The sequence below is a fragment of the Delphinus delphis genome, chromosome 3 (genome assembly GCF_949987515.2).
Source record: "Delphinus delphis chromosome 3, mDelDel1.2, whole genome shotgun sequence".
In the NCBI taxonomy this organism is placed as follows: domain Eukaryota; kingdom Metazoa; phylum Chordata; class Mammalia; order Artiodactyla; family Delphinidae; genus Delphinus; species Delphinus delphis.
In genome coordinates, this window is record NC_082685.1 from 66,309,107 (window position 1) to 66,327,578 (window position 18,472).

General features: G+C 39.3%; 1 protein-coding gene across 1 annotated transcript in view; it reads right to left on the reverse strand.

Moving 5' to 3' along the window:
• The window catches only part of ADAMTS19 (ADAM metallopeptidase with thrombospondin type 1 motif 19), a 285,910-nt gene extending 267,668 nt beyond the window's left edge, over window positions 1-18,242 (reverse strand). Inside the window, exons 1-2 of the mRNA XM_060008921.1 lie at window positions 18,158-18,242; window positions 16,892-17,529 (exon numbers count right to left, since the gene is read on the reverse strand). Coding sequence (XP_059864904.1) covers window positions 16,892-17,529; window positions 18,158-18,242 — 723 coding nt within the window. The remainder of the gene's footprint in view (window positions 1-16,891; window positions 17,530-18,157) is intronic.
• Between the last annotated feature and the right edge of the window lie 230 nt (window positions 18,243-18,472).

The following is an 18,472-nucleotide window of genomic DNA, read 5'->3' on the forward strand; positions in this document are numbered from 1 at the left end:
TAACACAATAATAGTGGGGGACTTTAACACCTCACTTACACCAATGGACAGATCATCCAGACAGAATATTAATAAGGAAACACAAGTTTTAAATGACACAACAGACAAGATAGATTTAATCGATATTTATTGGACATTCCATCCGAAAACAGATTACACTTTCTTCTCAAAGGCACACAGAACATTTTCCAGGATAGATCACATCTTGGGTCACATCTCAAGCCTCAGTAAATTTAAGAAAATTGAAATCATATCAAGCATCTTTTCTGACCACAACACTATGAGATTAGAAATAAATTACAGGGGGAAAAACGTAAAAAACACAAACACATGGAGGCTAAACAATATGATACTAAATAACCAAGAGATCACTGAAGAAATCAAAGAGGAAATCAAAAAATACTTAGAGACAAATGACAAAACACGACGTTCCAAAACGTATGGGATGCAGCAAAAGCAGTTCTTAGAGGGAAGTTTATAGCAATACCTCAAGAAACAAGAAAAATCTCAAATAAACAATCTAACCTTACACCTAAAGGAACTAGAGAAAGAAGAACAAACAAAAGCAAAAGTTAGCAGAAGGAAAGAAATCATAAAGATCAGAGCAGAAATAAATGAAATAGAAATGAAGAAAACAGTAGCAAAGATCAACAGAACTAAAAGCTGGTTCTTTGAGAAGATAAACAAAATTGATAAACCATTAGCCAGACTCATCAAGAAAAAGGGTGAGGACTCAAATCAATAAAATTAGACATGAAAAAGGAGAAGTTACAACAGACACCACAGAAATACAAAGCATCCTAAGAGACTACTACAAGCAACTCTACGCCAATAATATGGTCAACCTGGAAGAAATGGACAAATTCTTAGAAAAGTACAACCTTCCAAGACTGAACCAGGAAGAAACAGAAAATATGAACAGACCAATCACAAGCACTGATACTGAAACTGTGATTAAAAATCTTCCAATAAACAAAAAAGTCCAGGACCAGACGGCTTCACAGGCAAATTCTATCAAACATTTAGAGAAGAGCTAACACCCATACTTCTCAAACTCTTCCAAAAATTTGCAGAGGAATGAACACTCCCAAACTCATTTTATGAGGCCACCATCATCCTGACACCAAAACCAAAGATACTACAAAAAAGGAAAATTACTAACCAATATCACAGATGAATATAGATGCAAAAATCCTCAACAAAATACTAGCAAACAGAATCCAACAACACATTAAAAGGATCACACACCATGATTAAGTGGGATTTATCGCAGGGATGCAAGGATTCTTCAATATATGCAATTCAATCAATGTGATACATCATATTAATAAATTGAAGAAAAACAACTATATGATCACCTCAACAGATGCAGATAAAGATTGTGACAAAATTCAACACCCATTTATGATAAAAACTTTCCAGAAAGTGGGCATAGAGGGAACCTACCTCAATATAATAAAGGCCATATAGGACAAACCCACAGCATACATCATTCTCAATGGTGAAAGACTGAAAGGATTTCCTGTGAGATCAGGAACAAGACAAGGATGTCCAGTCTCACCACTATTATTCAACATAGTTTTGGAAGTCCTAGCCACGGATATCAGAGAAGAAAAATAAATAAAAAGAATACAAATTGGAAAAGAAGAAGTAAAACTGTCACTGTTTGCAGATCACATGAAACCAGCTATACATAGAGCATCCTAAAGATGCCACCAGAAAACTACTAGAGCTAATCAATGAATTTGGTAAAGTTGCAGGATACAAAATTAACACACAGAAATCTCTTGCATTCCTATACACTAATGATGAAAAATCTGAAAGAGAAATTAAGGAAACACTCCCATTTACCACTGCAACAAAAAGAATAAAATACCTAGGAATAAACCTACCTAAGGAGGTAAAAGACCTGTGCTCAGAAAACTATAAGACATTGATGAAAGAAATCAAAGATGACACAAACAGATGGAGAGATATACCATGTTCTTGGATTGGAAGAATCAATATTGTGAAAATGACTAGACTACCCAAAACAATCTACAGATTTAATGCAATCCCTATCAAACTACCAATGGCATTTTTTACAGAACTAGAACAAAAAAATCTTAAAATTTGCATGGAGACACAAAAGACCTCGAGCAGCCAAAGCAGTCTTGAGGGGAAAAAAATGGAGCTGGAGGAATCAGACTCTCTGACTTCAGACTACACAACAAAGCCACAGTAATCAAGACAATATGGTACTGCCACAAAAACAGAAATATAGATCAATGGAACAGGACAGAAGGCCCAGAGATAAACCCATGCATCAACTAATCTATGACACAGGAGGCAAGGATATACAATGGAGAAAAGATATCCTCTTTAATAAGTGGTGCTGAGAAAACTGGACAGCTACATGTAAAAGAATGAAATTAGAACACTTCCTAACACCATACACAAAAAAAACCTCAATATGGATTAAAGACTTAAATCTAAGACTGGACACTATAAAACTCTTACAGGAAAACATAGGAAGAATATTATTTGACATAAATCACAGCAAGATCTTTTTTGACCCAACTCCTAGAGTAATGGAAATAGAAACAAAAATAAACAAATGAGACCTAATGAAACTTAAAAGCCTTTGCACAGCAAAGGAAGCTATAAACAAGATGAAAAGACAACCCTCCAAATGGGAGAAAATATTTGCAGATGAATCAACAAAGGATTAATCTCTAAAATATATAAAGAGCTCATGAAGCTCAATATTAAAAAACCATACAACCCAATCACAAAATGGGCAGAAGACCTAAATAGACATTTCTCCAAAGAAGACATACAGATGGCCAAGAGGCACATGAAAAGCTGCCCAACATCACTAATTATTAGAGAAATGCAAATCAAAACTACAATGAGGTATCACCTCACACCAGTTAGAATGGGCATCATCAGAAAGTCTACAAACAACAAATGCTGGAGAGTGTGGAGAAAAGAGAACCCTGTTGCACGGTTGGTGGGAATGTAAATTGATACAGCCACTATGGAGAACAGTATGGAGGTTCCTTAGAAAACTAAAAATAGAATTACCATGCGACCCAGCAATATCACTACTGGGCATATACCCAGAGAAAAACAATTCAAAAAGACACATGCACCCCAATGTTCACTGCAGCACTATTTACAATAGCCAGGTCATGGAAGCAACCTAAATGCCCATTGACAGATAAATGGATAAAGAAGATGTGGCACATATACACAGTGGAATATTACTCAGCCATAAAAAGGAAAGAAATCAGGTCACTTGTAGAGATGTGGATGGACCTAGAGACAGTCATACAGAGTGAAGTTAGTCAGAAAGAGAAAAACAAATATCACATATTAACGCATATATGTGGAATCTAGAAAAATGGTACAGATGAACCGTTTTGCAAGGCAGAAATAGAGACACAGATGTAGTGAACAAATGTATGGACACCAAGGGGGGAAAGAGGTGGGGGGGGGTGGGATGAACTGGGAGATTGGGATTGACATGTATACACTAATATGTATAAAATAGATATAAGAATCTGCTGTATAAAAAGTAATAAATTAAATTTTTAAAAAAGAAGATGCGGTGTATATTTACAATGGAATACTACTCAGTCATAAAAAAGAATGGAATAAGGCCATTTGCAGCAACATAGATGGACTTAGAAATTATCACACTAAGTGAAGTCAGTCAGAGAAAGACAAATATCGTATGATATAACTTATATGTGGAACCTATAATATGACACAAATGGACTTATTAATGAAACAGAAACAGACTCAGGCATAGAGAACAGAGTTGTGGTTGCCTAGGGTAATAGCGGGGGTGGGGGTAAATTGGGAGTTTGAGATTAATAGATGTAAAGTATTACATATAGAATGGATAAACAACAAGTCCTACTGTAACAGTACAGGGAACTATATTCAATATCCTGTGATAAACCATAATGGAAAAGAAAAATATTTTTTAAATAAAAGAAGCTCATAAATACAACATTTAAAAAAATTAGAGTCTGATATGCGGATTCATGTCCTAATCCTACAAAGACACTACATCTTTGTAACTTCCTATTTTGTATACTTTATTTGTATAACTCCAAATGAGTGGCTTTGAATACTTGTTCTCATAGATTATGAATTTTAAATCGTGTCCACTATAATATGGGGTATCAGTAGCTAATTTTGTCAATTAGTCAACAGTGTATTCAAAGATATCCCCTAATGAATGCTTTAGTAATAATAATTTCCAGATAGCACAAAAATCTTCTCTATTGTTTATAAGATAGAAACTCTCCCAAAATTTATCTTTAATCACAATTCCTATCAAAGTCCCAGCTGATTCTTCACAGATACTGACAATCTGGTCCTAAAACTTATACAGAAATGCAAAGGATCCAGAATAGTCAACAAAGCTTTGAAAAAGGAAATCAAAGTTGAATTTCCCCAATTAAAAAATATATTATAAAGCCTCCTAAGACAGTATTGTACTGACATAAGGATAAACATATAAATTTAAAAAACAGCATTAATAGTAAAAAAGTAAACTCATATTTATGGTTGACTTTTGACAAAAGTTCCATGGCATTTCATTAGGAAAGGATGGTCTTTTTAGCAAAGGGGCTGAGAGAAAATTGGATATACATATGCAAAGAGATTAATTCAAATCCTTATCTCACACCATACACAAAAACCTAACTCAAAATACATCACAGACCTAAATGTAATAACCAAAATTATGGAAGAAAACATAAGAGGAAGTCTATGTGACTTTGAGTTAGACAGAGTTCTTCTTAGTTACATCAAAAGCACATTCCGTAAAAGGAAAAAATAAATTGGATTTTTTCAAAATCTATAAAAACTGTCTTTGAAAGATACCATCAGGAAAAGGAACAGAAACCTCTGGACTAGAAGAAAACATTAGCAAATCCTATGTCTGACAAAGGATTTACATCCAGAGTATACAAAGAACTCTTAAAACTAAATAGCAGAAAGACAAAAAGCCTAATTCAAAATAGGCAAAAGATATGAATAGACATGTCACCAAAGATGATATATGAATGGCTATAAAAAGGGACATGAAAAGATGCTCAACATAGTCATTAAGAAATGCAAATTCAAACCACAATGAAATACTGCTGCACAGCCACAAAAATAGTTTAAATCAAAAAGAGACAATAACAAGCGTTGATGAGGATGTAGAGAAACTGGAACCCTAATAAATTGCTGGTGGGAACGTAAATTGGCAGTACTTTGTAAAAGAATTTGGCAGTTTCTTAAAATATTAAACATAAATTTACCATATCACCTAGCAATTCCACTCCTAGGTATCTACCCAAGAGGAATAAAAATATATATCTACACAACGACTTATACACAAATGTTTATATTAGCATTATTCATAACAGCAAAAAAGTGGAAACAATCCAAATGCCCATCAACTGATGGATGAATAAACAATGACTTATTATTCAGCAAGAAAAAGAATGCACTATTGGTACATGCTACCACATGGACAAACCTCAAAAACATTATGCTAAGTTTAAGACGCCAGACACAAAAGACCAAATTTTATATGATTTCATTTACATGAAATGTAAAGGTAAATCTATAAAAAGAGAAGGTTGACGAATGGTTGCCTGGGACTGGGGATAGGAACAGAATGATTGCAAATGGATGTGAGGGACCCCTTTGGGGTGATGGAAATGTTCTAAAACTGAATTGTGGTGATGGTTGCACTGTTCTGTAAATGTACTAAAAATCATTGAATTGCACACTGGGGTGAATTTATGGTATGTAAATCATACCAGAAAAAAAGACATTAGGGGGAAAAATATTCACAGTATCCTTTTCAATTTGTCACATTTTAAATGATTTAAATGATTTACCCTAGAAAAATCAGCTTGACATATTCTTGAATCTATCTTACTAATGAGAAATAATTAGGTTCTACTTAGAAAAATTTCTACGTAGGAACTTTCACCGTAAAATACCAGTTCAATGCCTTTTAAAACATTACTAATTAGAACCATCTATTTTGAAGTGACAAAATTCTAACTGGAGATCTACAGAGACACAGGAATTATCCACGTTAGTAAACAAAATGGAGCACCAAATAATTAAATTTTAAAAGACAGATATTTCCACAATGAATTACTCATACTTTGCTAAGTATGTGTACACATAATTGTTATTTCCACAATAAATTACTCAGACTTTCTATTTTGTTGTAATAAACTGCTGAAGTTCTATTTATCCGTAAGCACACAACCAGTCAACACTGTGAAGACCCTAAGCTATCTATACATAAGTTCCTCTGTCAATAAATGAACTGCTTATCTATGAACTGGGCACACTAAAATATTTGCTGGTAATATAATACTTTTATAATGGAAATGTACCTATCACATTTTAGTTGCCACTACGTGCATTCAAATCCAAATTATAATGGAGATAGACAATTTGCACTAATCAGATTAGCTGATATAATTATCTGCCTGGCCACTCCTCTTAGCATGTTAATGTTTTTTGACTGTTAATCCTAATGAGTTTTACAGGACTCTTAACATCCAAATTCTTGCAATATGAATGAGCAGATAAGCCTTGGTAGGTTATTTCTGCCATTTGAGATAGCTCACCATTTAATTCTCATGCATCTCCAAAGTCCTCTTAACCTGACCACACTGCTCTGCCATTCCAGTGTAGATAATCTCTCACAAAGAGTTTCTAATTTTCTCACTTATTTTCTAATATGCCTCTACAATGTGCCTCAGTCTTCACTTAGCCACATCTAAACTTGGTGGTATGGTAGGCCCTTTACAATCTGAAGGTATGTTTCTTCCTTTATTTCTGATAAATTTTATTTTACTACAGTAACTATCATGAAACAGCTGGAGTAAGTCTCCTGCTATATTACCCATAAAACTGTTGATGACAATTTGAAATAATTCATCTCTATTTACTTCCAAATTCTAGAATGGGAAGCAAGTTTCGACTTTTGTATACTTTTTCACCTAAAGAGTAGGAAAACATTCATACTGGCATTAAGGTCCCATTATATCATCTCCCAACTAGTTCACATTTATAGCCTGTTGAATAATTGAAATTCATAAAATCCTTGCTAGCTCAATGGCATCTGAGTGGGTTCCTGGAAAGATGTTAAAGGTAAGGACAGGAGGTATCCAAGTTTAGTATAGTTGGAGCTGAAAGACAGTATTAAAATTCATTCAAGACACATAGGATATGAAGTTTGATGGATGCAAATCCAGTCCTTAAAGATCCTGAGCTCTGGAGTTTTCCGAGCCACTAGAGTGGCTGCCCTCAAATCTGAGCCTGCACAGGAATTACCTTGGATTCTTTTGAAATACACTTCTTAGTTTTGAGGCTCAATCTGGGATTCTCATTTTAAATGGAGAATTCCCAGCTCCCACTACCTCACCCCCACTGCCATGATTTTGATACAGGTGCTTGCACACCAGACTTTAAGAAACAGGGCATCAAGAAGCATGATCTAAAAGCCGATGGTGTGGGTTCACTGCAGAAAGTGGTCATATATTTTAGGTGAAGCCAGGCAGAGGGAAGAGGAAAAATCTGGGGCCAAACAGCTTCATAAGCTTGTGAAGGAAAAAAAAAGGTTTAGGTCTGATAAGTTTAATTGGAAAGCAATACGGAGGCAGGAGCTGTTTAAATAATGCTGAAACTGGCTCATCAGCTCCATTCCCTGATCATCTGCGTTAAAGCCTAAGCAGTTAATAATGTATTGAAAATATATGGATGTTCATTATGAAATGAAATCAGCTGGAAAAGGCAAGTACTAAACTTTCTAATCCCCAAGGGCCTTCTTAACACCACCATGCAAAAATCCTGTACGAATATCTGGTTAGCATTGAAATGGCTGAGTTCCCATTTTCTCACTTCTCTCAGTCTAGGGCTTGGCATTAGAATAAAGATGAGATGGAGACAAGATGATGTGCTCACTATGGCTGCACCCTAAGTGCACTCTGCATCAAATTATGGTCCTCACTTGGTTGTGGGAACCTTAAAATTTCCCTTCAGGAACACCCCCCATCCACCCACCTCACCCCCCACCAACAAATCATAATCCAAGGGGGACTACTGGTTCTCTCGGTGCTTTAAAATACGTCAATTACTTCCCTAACTCAATACAATTCCCATCTATCAGGAACCTGGAACTCCTCTGATTATTCTTTATTTTGCAAACACAAAGCCATAAAACCATCTGGGTAAAAATGTAACTGTAATTAAGCAGAAACATTCAATTGTACATGAACTCAATAAAAATGTGCTCTGTTTTAGTACTGCATAAAAAATGTTTTAAGACTGCTATACAGAATTTCCTGAATTTAAAAAGGTATACTATTTTTATGATTCACCTAATAAACTTCAAATAAGTATATATTAATATTAAATATTATCTAATAAATATTATTAAATAAACAAAATTTCTTCTCACAAAATTGGTCCATGCCTGAAGCCTCTCAGGACACTAAGACACAGATTAACACATGATTAAAGGGGTTATTAACTTTTAATGTATAATATCGCTTTTTCCATCAGCACAATGATTCTTTTTACTAGAATTCACTGTATCACTCCCTTAGAAAAAGACTGGAGTGTCTGCATATTGGCCACTCTAAGTACAGAAACATCTTCCATGTGTCACTGTCAGCGGGAACAAAATCATTCATGCCGTTCTAACTTTTAAAAAGGAAAACCATGGATGGTTTAAGGAGATGTGCACTTAAAGTTGATAAGGAAACACTGAACACTTAATAGTACCGTGAAAAAGACAGGTAGGACAAGTTGAGGCAAAGAGAAGTTTCCTTAAAAACTGTAAGGACCTTGAAGCAAGAACTATTTACCGTTTTGTTCTCTGGGTATTCGGCACAGTATATAGATGTAACTAGCTCACTACTGATGAACTTTTAGAGTGCTCTGCTCTTGAAAACAATGCTGCGATGAATAGGCTTATACATAAATCTTTTGCTCTTATGTGAATATTCCTCTAATATTGATACCTACAAGCAGAATTGCTGAAAACTAAGCATGTTTAAAATTTAAATACATACCACACAAGAGGCTCTACCCAATTTACTCCCCTACAATGTATAAGGTTAAGTGTTCCCCAAGCGTGCCCACCAGATACTATTAATCTGCAATCTGTGCCAATCTATGAACCAAAAGTGATGATTGAGAAAAATTTTTCCCTAGTTTCCTAATACATTTGAAAAAACTGTGAATGTTTATTCGGTATTTATATTTCCTTTACAGCATATCCACAAGAAAGTTAACAGTGCTTATCTATGGATGTTAAGATTACAGATGACTTATTTTATGTATTTTCTAAACTCTCTATACTCAGCTTGTATTATTTTGTTATTAACATTTATCTTTTTAAAATACTCATAGAAAGGGACTTCCCTGGTGGCGCGGTGGTTAAGAATCTGTCTGCCAATGCAGGGGACACGGGTTCAAGCCCTGGTCCGAGAAGATCCCACATGCCGTGGAGCAACTAAGCCCGTGCACCACAACTACTGAGACTGCACTCTTGAGCTCTTGAGCCACAACTACTGAAGCCCGTGCACCTAGAGCCTGTGCTCCGCAAGAAGAAAAGTCACCACAATGAGAAGCCCGCGCACGGCAACGAAGAGTAGCCCCCGTTCACCGCAACTAGAGAAAGCCTGCGCGCAGCAACAAAGACCCAACGCAGCCAAAAAATAAATTAATTTACTTATTTAAATTAAAAATAAATAAATAATATACTCATAGAAAAAGAGCACTGGAATTAGAAATGAAAAAGACCAAACACCTAATAGAAAAATGAGTAAAAGAAATGAACAGAAAGTTTACAGGAAAGGAAATGAGAATAAAAATATGAAAAGATGGTCAGTCTCACCATTAATATGAAAAAAATGTAAATTAAAACTACTTTGAGATAACATTTCTTGCCCATTAGATTCTACAAAGATCAAAATTTTTACTAATACCTATATTGGTGACAGCATAGCTGAAAGACGTACTCTGTTTCTCTGCTGACCTGAGAGTGTAAAGTGGCATACCTCCATGGGGTACAATCAGGCAATATTGCCCCCAAATTACCAATACATTTGCCCTTTGACAAGGGCATGACATAGGCAGAACGACATATCTACAGAGTCTTATTCATTTAGCACTGTTCATAAAAGGAAAATACTGGAATCCATTAAACGTACATCCACACCAAACTGATTAAGGAAATTATGCCACATTTTTGCAATCAGATAAAATGGAAGTACCAAAACAGAAAGGGGATTCTCTTTAGACACTCATTATGTGATAATCTCACACATCAGTGTGTGCGTGTGTGTGTGTGTGTGTGTGTGTGTGTAAATAATGTGGCTTTTAAAAGCTCTTAATGCATTTTATTTGTTTATGTGTCAATTACCTCTAGCTCACCCGCTAGAAACTAATAACCCTGGCCACCTCTAGGAAGGGATACTGAGCAATAACTGGGGAAAGGCTGCTGAAGGAAGATTTTCATTGCATAACTTTTTGGAGGTTCTGTGTGGTAAAGTCTGAGTCCTTGTAATTTTGAAAATGATTTCATTCTGCCTTTAGGTCTGAATGGTAATTTGGCTGAATCTAGGATTCAAAATCACATTTCATCAGAAATCTGAGGCTATCAACTCATGACCCCCTAGCATCTGGTATTACTGATTCAATCTCTAACATCAATCTGACACTCATCTTATTGTAGATCATCTTCCCTTTATTAAACATGTAGGATTTTCTCTTTATCTTTGATTTTCTAAGATTCTGCCACAATGAGTCTAGGTTTGGGTCTCTCTTTCCTTATGCTACTCTCTGTTTAGTGGTTGGTCTTTCAGTCTGAAGACGTGTGTCTTCCTTTATTTATGGGGCAAATTTGATTCTGATACAAAAAAATTCTCTTTAACCTCTACCTAACCAACACCAGTTCCATCAACCAATTCATCTCAAATTACTGAATTAAATAACACTCTCCACACCGTCCAGAAAACATGATCACTGAGGCATGCAGTATGCCCAACGCTCACTGAGCTTAGATTCCTCTCTTGTCTTGTTGCAAACAATTACTTCCACCAGTCAGCCTGTATGTTCACCAAGAATCAGCTGTATTTGCTTGAACATATGTTCACAACATTTTGTAATTACATAATTTAATCAAACCTAAATATTAATGCAAGTGAAATATAAGTGCAAAAGATGTCTTTGTTTCTATGAAAACTTTGGAAAACCCTGAGAAAGGTTAAGTTGCTAAAAACAAAAAGTGCTGCAATTTTATTTGGGATGAAACTGTACAAGATTTGAAAGTTTTAAAAGTCCAGGATTCTACACATAAATTGCCTTGCATTTGTCTTTTAAATTTTATTCCAAATACAGAAACCTATATTGGAAATTGGTCTTGGTGCATCGTGAGTAAGGCTCACCAGGAGCACCAGTTATCTGACCTACACTCAAAGGCGTAGTATCTGGCCTCACATCCAAAGCTTGGCTAATGAATGTATATTTTGGTGACGTATATAGAATCAAATGTTTAGGGTTCATTTGCATGCATTTTTAAAACTCTCTCCTTTAACTTATTTTTTTAAATTAACTCCCATATTAAAGAAATTTGGCCTAGAGGGGTGGGATAGGGAGGGTGGGAGGGAGGGAGACGCAAGAGGGAAGAGATATGGGAACATATGTATATGTATATGTATAACTGATTCACTTTGTTATAAAGCAGAAACTAACACACCATTGTAAAGCAATTATACTCCAATAAAGATGTAAAAAAAAAAAAAAGAAATTTGGACCATATAAATCTATGATTCATGGCTCACAAATTTTCTTTCGTATTTTGCATCCATTTGTCCTTTATGTTCTATTCTGGGACAATTTCTGGGTTTGCCTTCTAGGTCACAAATTTACTTACCAGTTCATCTATGGAGTTTTTAATTCTAATAATCATATAATGTGAGTTCCATTGTATCTAATGGTTTTTTTTTTGCCATATGCGGGCCTCTCACCGTTGTGGCCTCTCCCGTTGCGGAGCACAGGCTCCGGACGCGCAGGCTCAGCAGCCATGGCTCACGGGCCCAGCCGCTCCGCGGCATGTGGGATCTTCCCGGACCGGGGCACGAACCTGTGTCCCCTGCTTCGGCAGGTGGACTCTCAACCACTGCGCCACCAGGGAAGCCCGTATCTAATCATTTCTTTACAGACAGCAGCTGTCCTGGTTTTTTCCACGAATATATATCTACTCTTATTTTTCAGTTAAAGTATTCTATTTAGTAAGATTTTTGCTTCATGGTTTTAATCAACCAATTTGATGACTCTCTTTTATATGGTTTGTTTTCTTAACAGTGTGATATTCTTAGGTGTCAGCTCATCTCTTTTTGTTGGTTTCCTACTCACCTATCTGTTGTGACCAGCTCTCCTCTAGTTATTTGGAGGGACAAGTAGGGCCATCTACTGCATGCAGGAAGTCAATGGCTCAACTTTTGAGAGTGGAGACTCTCTATCCTCTGGTGTCACCCACACGTCCGGGAAAGCTCTACTACTATTCTCTCCGCTCTTGCCTAGGGACACACATTTGGCCTCTGCTACCTGGCACAACTGGACAGCAGACAAAACCAATAGTGCTGTTATTCAAGGGCCCCTTGTGCTCATGGCCCTCTCTTTCTTTGCAAGTGCAGTAGCACCTCTGCCACAGCTGCCTGCATTCACACATATTCTCTAATATCTATATGTTTTCCATTAATCCAATCCAATCTGTTTGCAGTCTTTCAGAAGATACTCAAAATGTCGGATGTACTGATGGCATTCTTTTAGAATACTGCTTTAGATTTATTTAGAATATCTTTTCTGTCATTCCTAAGATTTGGCTTGAACAAAGCAGCTGGATGTGTGACGTTATTCTGCAATTTTTTTTCATTTGGATGTTGACTCCACTTCTACTCCAGTTCTCCTAGGTATGTACTACCTTTTCCCTGTCTTCATACCCTCCTCTCCTATTTCCATACTGGTACTTGATAAAGTTCCTTGTCCAAAAGGGATGCCTCCAAATACTTAAGTGTTCAAAACTTCCCATGGTACCAAATACTTTGATTCGCATAAGGGAGTAAATTGAAAAAAACAAAAAACAAAAAACGGAATTTACACAAGGCTGCAGATTTTGCATGAAGAGCTAATCAGCATAACTACTATATAAAACTCTAAATTTATAAAACTCTAAGTTTAAGTAAGTCTTAGTAGTTACTCTTTATCATCCTGGAAAAGTAATCTAAATATTACTGATAGCCAGTAATCATCAATCTAAAGAGAATCACAGGCAAGGAATGTACTGATGTAGTTTATCTTGGCCCAGTGCTTAGGTATGCTTTTGTTAAAAAAGTGTTAATTTTGAGCAAACATGATTGTTTCACTCTTTCGTGAAATTTAATTTGTTGCTTTTTGTACTTTAATTTTTTAGAGATTACTATTTAAATCAGAATAACGTACTATATGTGTAATATTCTATTCAGTGATTTTTACTGGATGCCTACTAAAAACTAGATATCTTACCATGTTCTGGAAGTGAAGAGATGAACAAGAGAGTATCATCATAGCACTTGGGACATTCCTACATCTGTATGTAACACAACCTACTTTATTTCCCTATTTATATCTGTGACTGGCAAGCCAGGTTGGGAACTCCTTGAAACATACCAAGGCTTTCTCATCTCCTTTCTGTGTTCTCTGTACTTACAAAATGCCTTGCTCAAAGGAGTCGTTCAATAAATGCTTAATTACTTAATATTACTTATGTGCCCATTAGATCTCAATTATTTTTCAGTATTAGAGACTAATAAGGGAAAATAGTAAGAACACTTCATACATTAATTGCTAGACATACAAATACAATTTGTGCATTTTACAAATAAGGGAAATAAGATCCAGAAAGATTAAGTACTTTGAAGAGGCAACACTGGAACCTGTAACCAAAATCTCCATTCAATCACTTTTCCCTTTATAGCACAAGTTAGATTGATATCTGGAGAATGAATTGGCCAGTCTTAACAAATGTTCACCGCTTTGCAATACTTGATAACTGTTATCTATTTCCTTTGGTAGAGACATTTAGAACCTTTCAAATATGTAATAATTCAAAAGGTGTTGAGGAGTTCAGGCACAAGTGGGTAAAACTTGCTACTGAGAGAGGGGAAGGGAAGGTGTACTTTGTAATCTACTCTTTCCTGTGCATCTGACAGTCAGAAAGCTTTTACTGAGAAGAAAAAACTGTTGCAAACTAAAGGAGTTGCATTTATAAAGAATGCACCTTCATATAAAGACATCATGATGCCTCACATTAGAATTACTGGATCACAGAATTTAAATAGAGAAAAACAAGAATGCAATCCTTCGATAATCAACAGTTAAAGAGAAAAAGCCTGTACTCAGGCAGACAAGGCTTTTGAGGTCTGATCTCACCAGACAGTTTAGGATCACTTCCCCTTATTGCACCTTCTGGCCTCGTCGGAAGAAACTTTTTTTTTCATTCGCTTGTTAGGCTCTGCATTTTCTCATCTCCACTCAGTCTCTTCCTTCTATCTGTAACACTGCCAGCCCTTTCCTGCCTGGAGAAAGGCTCCCCATGCTTCAAAATCCACTGAAACTCTGCCTTGGGAAGCCTTCCCCAACTCCCCAAGCGTGGTTTAACCTCAGGCATAACATCTGATTTAACATGCTGCTAAGTCACTGTTTCATGACCACCTGTGTCGTATCTACTTGTATATGATGTGCTTCTAATCTGTGAGCCCCTAGTGCAGGCTCTAGAATATATTTAGCATGCAACAAAATTTTCATTCTATCATCCAATTTTAATTAAGTCATCAGATTCTCTCATTTTACTTATGAAAACTAGATCCCAGAGAGGAAAGGGACTTGTCAATCAGTAGGGAACAGGCCAATGTCAGAGCTCAGATAACAAATTATGCTTTCCCTTTCCTAATCCACCCTCATAAGGGAAAGGGCTGGCATGACAGAGTCTGGAGTAACAAACCCAACCTTCTTGGCTATTTGCCTAACTTTTTACTCAAAGTCTGACTGCTACACTGTATTGCTAGCAATGTCAGTTTTCTTCAACAACAAAGACTTCCCAGTTCAGAACACATACATATGTGGCTAATAGGAAAAGTGAGTAAAAGTCCAACATGATAAACAGGGAGGTATGTCAAACTCCTATTCAGTCTATGAAAAACCTACTCATAATTCTAACTTTGCTCCTTTAAGTATGGAGAGAAGGCAGAGCTCATTTGGAAAATCTGACCAAAAGCCCACATTTCAACACAGTGAAATGCTTTATCCCCTATTGCTTCTACCGCACCAGGAACTTTCTATATGTAATTATTTAATCTCCGGCCAAAAACCGGTGGACAATGAAATCCCCACAAAATGTTTCCCCCAGTGAAGTGTTCAAACATCCGCTCCACAAAAAACATTTTTAAAAGCTTTTCATGTAATTTTTCCATGCCATTTTTTTCCACTCATGGCTAAAAATGACCATATTTGAATATTCGTCATTATGAGCATCTGGTAAAATACAGTCCTGTGTGGCACTTTACATCATTTGACTGTGGTATCTCAGAAGGGTATAGGTAAAAATTTCCAGTTTCATTTTGTTTGGATTTTTAACCATCTTTTTCCATTTCATGGCTTTGGGTGCCTTTGATTGTGCTGATATTTTCTGCTGTCCATTACTATTGGATTTTTCTCCAAATGAGCAGGTTGCTTTCAGAGAAGTCCTTGTGGATTTCATCAATGGCTCACTTGGAATATCAAAATGAAGCCACAAATCACGTGCGTGTTTACAATATTTTGTGGGTTTTGCCTTAAACCAACAGTAAAGTCCACAGTGATGATGGCTACACAACAATGTGAATGTACTTAACACCACTGACTGGACATAAAAATGGTCAAAATTGTAAGTTTTATGTTATGTATACTTTACCACAAAGTAAAGGTCAACTTACAGGAGGCAACAATTATCCCAAACCCTGGGTCAAAAGACACGGGGGGAAATGGAATGATGATCTGTATTATTCAGACAGGGCAAATGGCTTTTACTTTCTAGCTCCAACAGGCCTCTTAGCCAGGCTCTCATCCCTGCTATTTTCCCCCATGGAGTGGAGAAAAGAAAAGAAACTTTTGCCAAGTAAAATGTAAACCTTAGAAAAGAAATGTTAAATCATAGAACCATAACCCTTCAAGTACTGACTGGATTCTCATGTCATCCATTAGCCAACTGCTCGCAGCCTTTGAGTTAACTCCTTCTCCCCTCGTTTCTCACAGGAACAGTGAACAGGTGTCCCGTGTGAGCGTGAATGTGTTTAAATTCCAGACAGCTGTCAGAACGTAACTCCCTAGAGGACTGTTCTGACAGCTTTGAAGTGGGACATGAAAAAAACTATGAGATAATAGATGAGAAACTGGGGGTGAGGGGCAAACAAGGAGGAGATTCAGCAGTGAGCAGACTGGTTGTCTTCCAGTCTCCTAAAAGACACCACGTGGTGGGCTTATTTTGAAAAGCAGAAATAAAACCAGTGGGAAGAATTGCAAGGAGACAGTTTTACCCAGTGTTATGAAGAAACTTATGACCATCTAGCAGAAGGCTATTAATCCAAACAATTAGCCTTCAGATTCACTGCCCTGGAAATGTTGTATGGGAAGTACACGGTAGAGACTCCGTGCAGGGGGTGCAGACTAGGGCCAAGGTCAGGGCGCACTTCGTAAGGGGATGAGGTGCAGGCAAATCAGACTGGTCTACGAGGGGGAGAGGGAGGAGTGGCAGGGGGAAGAGGAGAGCTGGGGAAGGAAAGGCGCTTACCAGGCCACCTCCGCAGGTGCTGAAAGAGGCCAGCGAGCCAGGGTGCCGCAGCACAGCCCCGGTGTAGAAGCAGGAGGCGTCGGGTGGCGCCGGAGGGCGCGGGGCGGCTGTTGCCCGCGTGGGGCCCGGGCCCGGACTCGGCCGCTGTTCCACCGCGAAGCGCGGCGCCAGGAAGCGGCCGTCTCTCCGGAGCAGCAGGTATAGGTCCCGAGAGAAGGCCGGGATCCGCAGCAGTACCTCGTCGCCGTCCGGCTCTGCTTGCTGCGCCGGGGGGGGAGATGGGGGCGGCGGCTGCCACGAGGCCGGGGCACCCGGGGACAGGGCGGCAGCCCCGCTGGATCCCCGCGGCACTTCCTGCGATTCGAGCTCCTCGTCTTCTTCGCCCCCCGGCGGCGGGGGTCGGGGCCGGGGCTCTGACCGGCCTTCCGCGGGCTCCTGGGGCGGCACCGGGGCCACGGAGCGCACCTCGCGGGAGCTGCCGGCCGCCTGAACTCGGGCGCCTCCGCCGCCCGTGGCGCCGCGCACCCAGCCTGGGTCCGCGCTGCCCCCGCTGCCGCCGGCCGCGTCCACCGGCTCCCGGCGCCAGAGCGCAGGAAACACGACTTCCCACTCCTCGCGGTCGGGGGCGAACTGCAGCCCTGCGGGCGGGGCAGACAGAGAAGTGCGAGGCTTAAGGTGCCGCGATTCCAGTAGCACAAGCGTCCCCGGGCACACACTCCGCACACAGGGCTCACGGGTAACGCGCTGGAGACCACCCGTCTAGCCCCTGAAACTCTCGCAACCCCTGAAGCCTAGCGATCAGATTACAGACCCCAGCACTTTCAAAATAAAAGTATGATTATCGGGGCAGGGGGAGGGGAAGAGTGGGGCTGCAAAGTTTGGTGACAGCACTTAGCTGTAGAAAAGAAAACCGGTGCAAAGACTCCAGCACAATTAAATGATTTCCTTAAGTATCTGCCAGAGCAAGGCAGAGCTATCAATTTCTTTACGTCCCAATTTTCCTCCAGGTGCTGTAAACGTACCTTTGCAAATCTTATTACTCTCGTGAGAGAAAAACTAAGCATTCCACGTTGTTGAAATGAGGCCGCGAGAAGTGCGCTTCGGTCAGGAGCGTGACCCTCTCACCCGCAACCGCACGCCGGTTTTTATTGCTTCCCGTGGAGCCCTGCTCACGGCGCACAGCTGCGCCAGCCCTTCCGACCCGTGCGTGCCCGGTCTCCGCTGGGGGAAGGTGGAAAGCAAGTCCAAAGTCACGGAAGAACTTACCTGAAACTATCCCATTCGACAGGACCCCCAGCTGGTAGAGAAGGCAGCAGACGTGAGTCAGGCGCATCTCGCGGCTCTTCCCCATACCGCGCTCCCGGCCCCGCGCGCGCCTCCTTGCGCGATCTACCGCGGTCGCAGCAGCCGCCGCCAGCGCCGCAGTCGCCGCCGCCGCCTCCCGGAGCGCAAGGAGGCCGGGCGGCGAGTTTGCCCAGGCCCTTTGTCTGCCGCGGGGGGGGGGGGGGGGGGGGGTTGCTGTGTGACTCCGAGAGGCTGCTGGAGCACGGGTGGGGGTGGGGGTGGGGAGGAGCGGGGGCA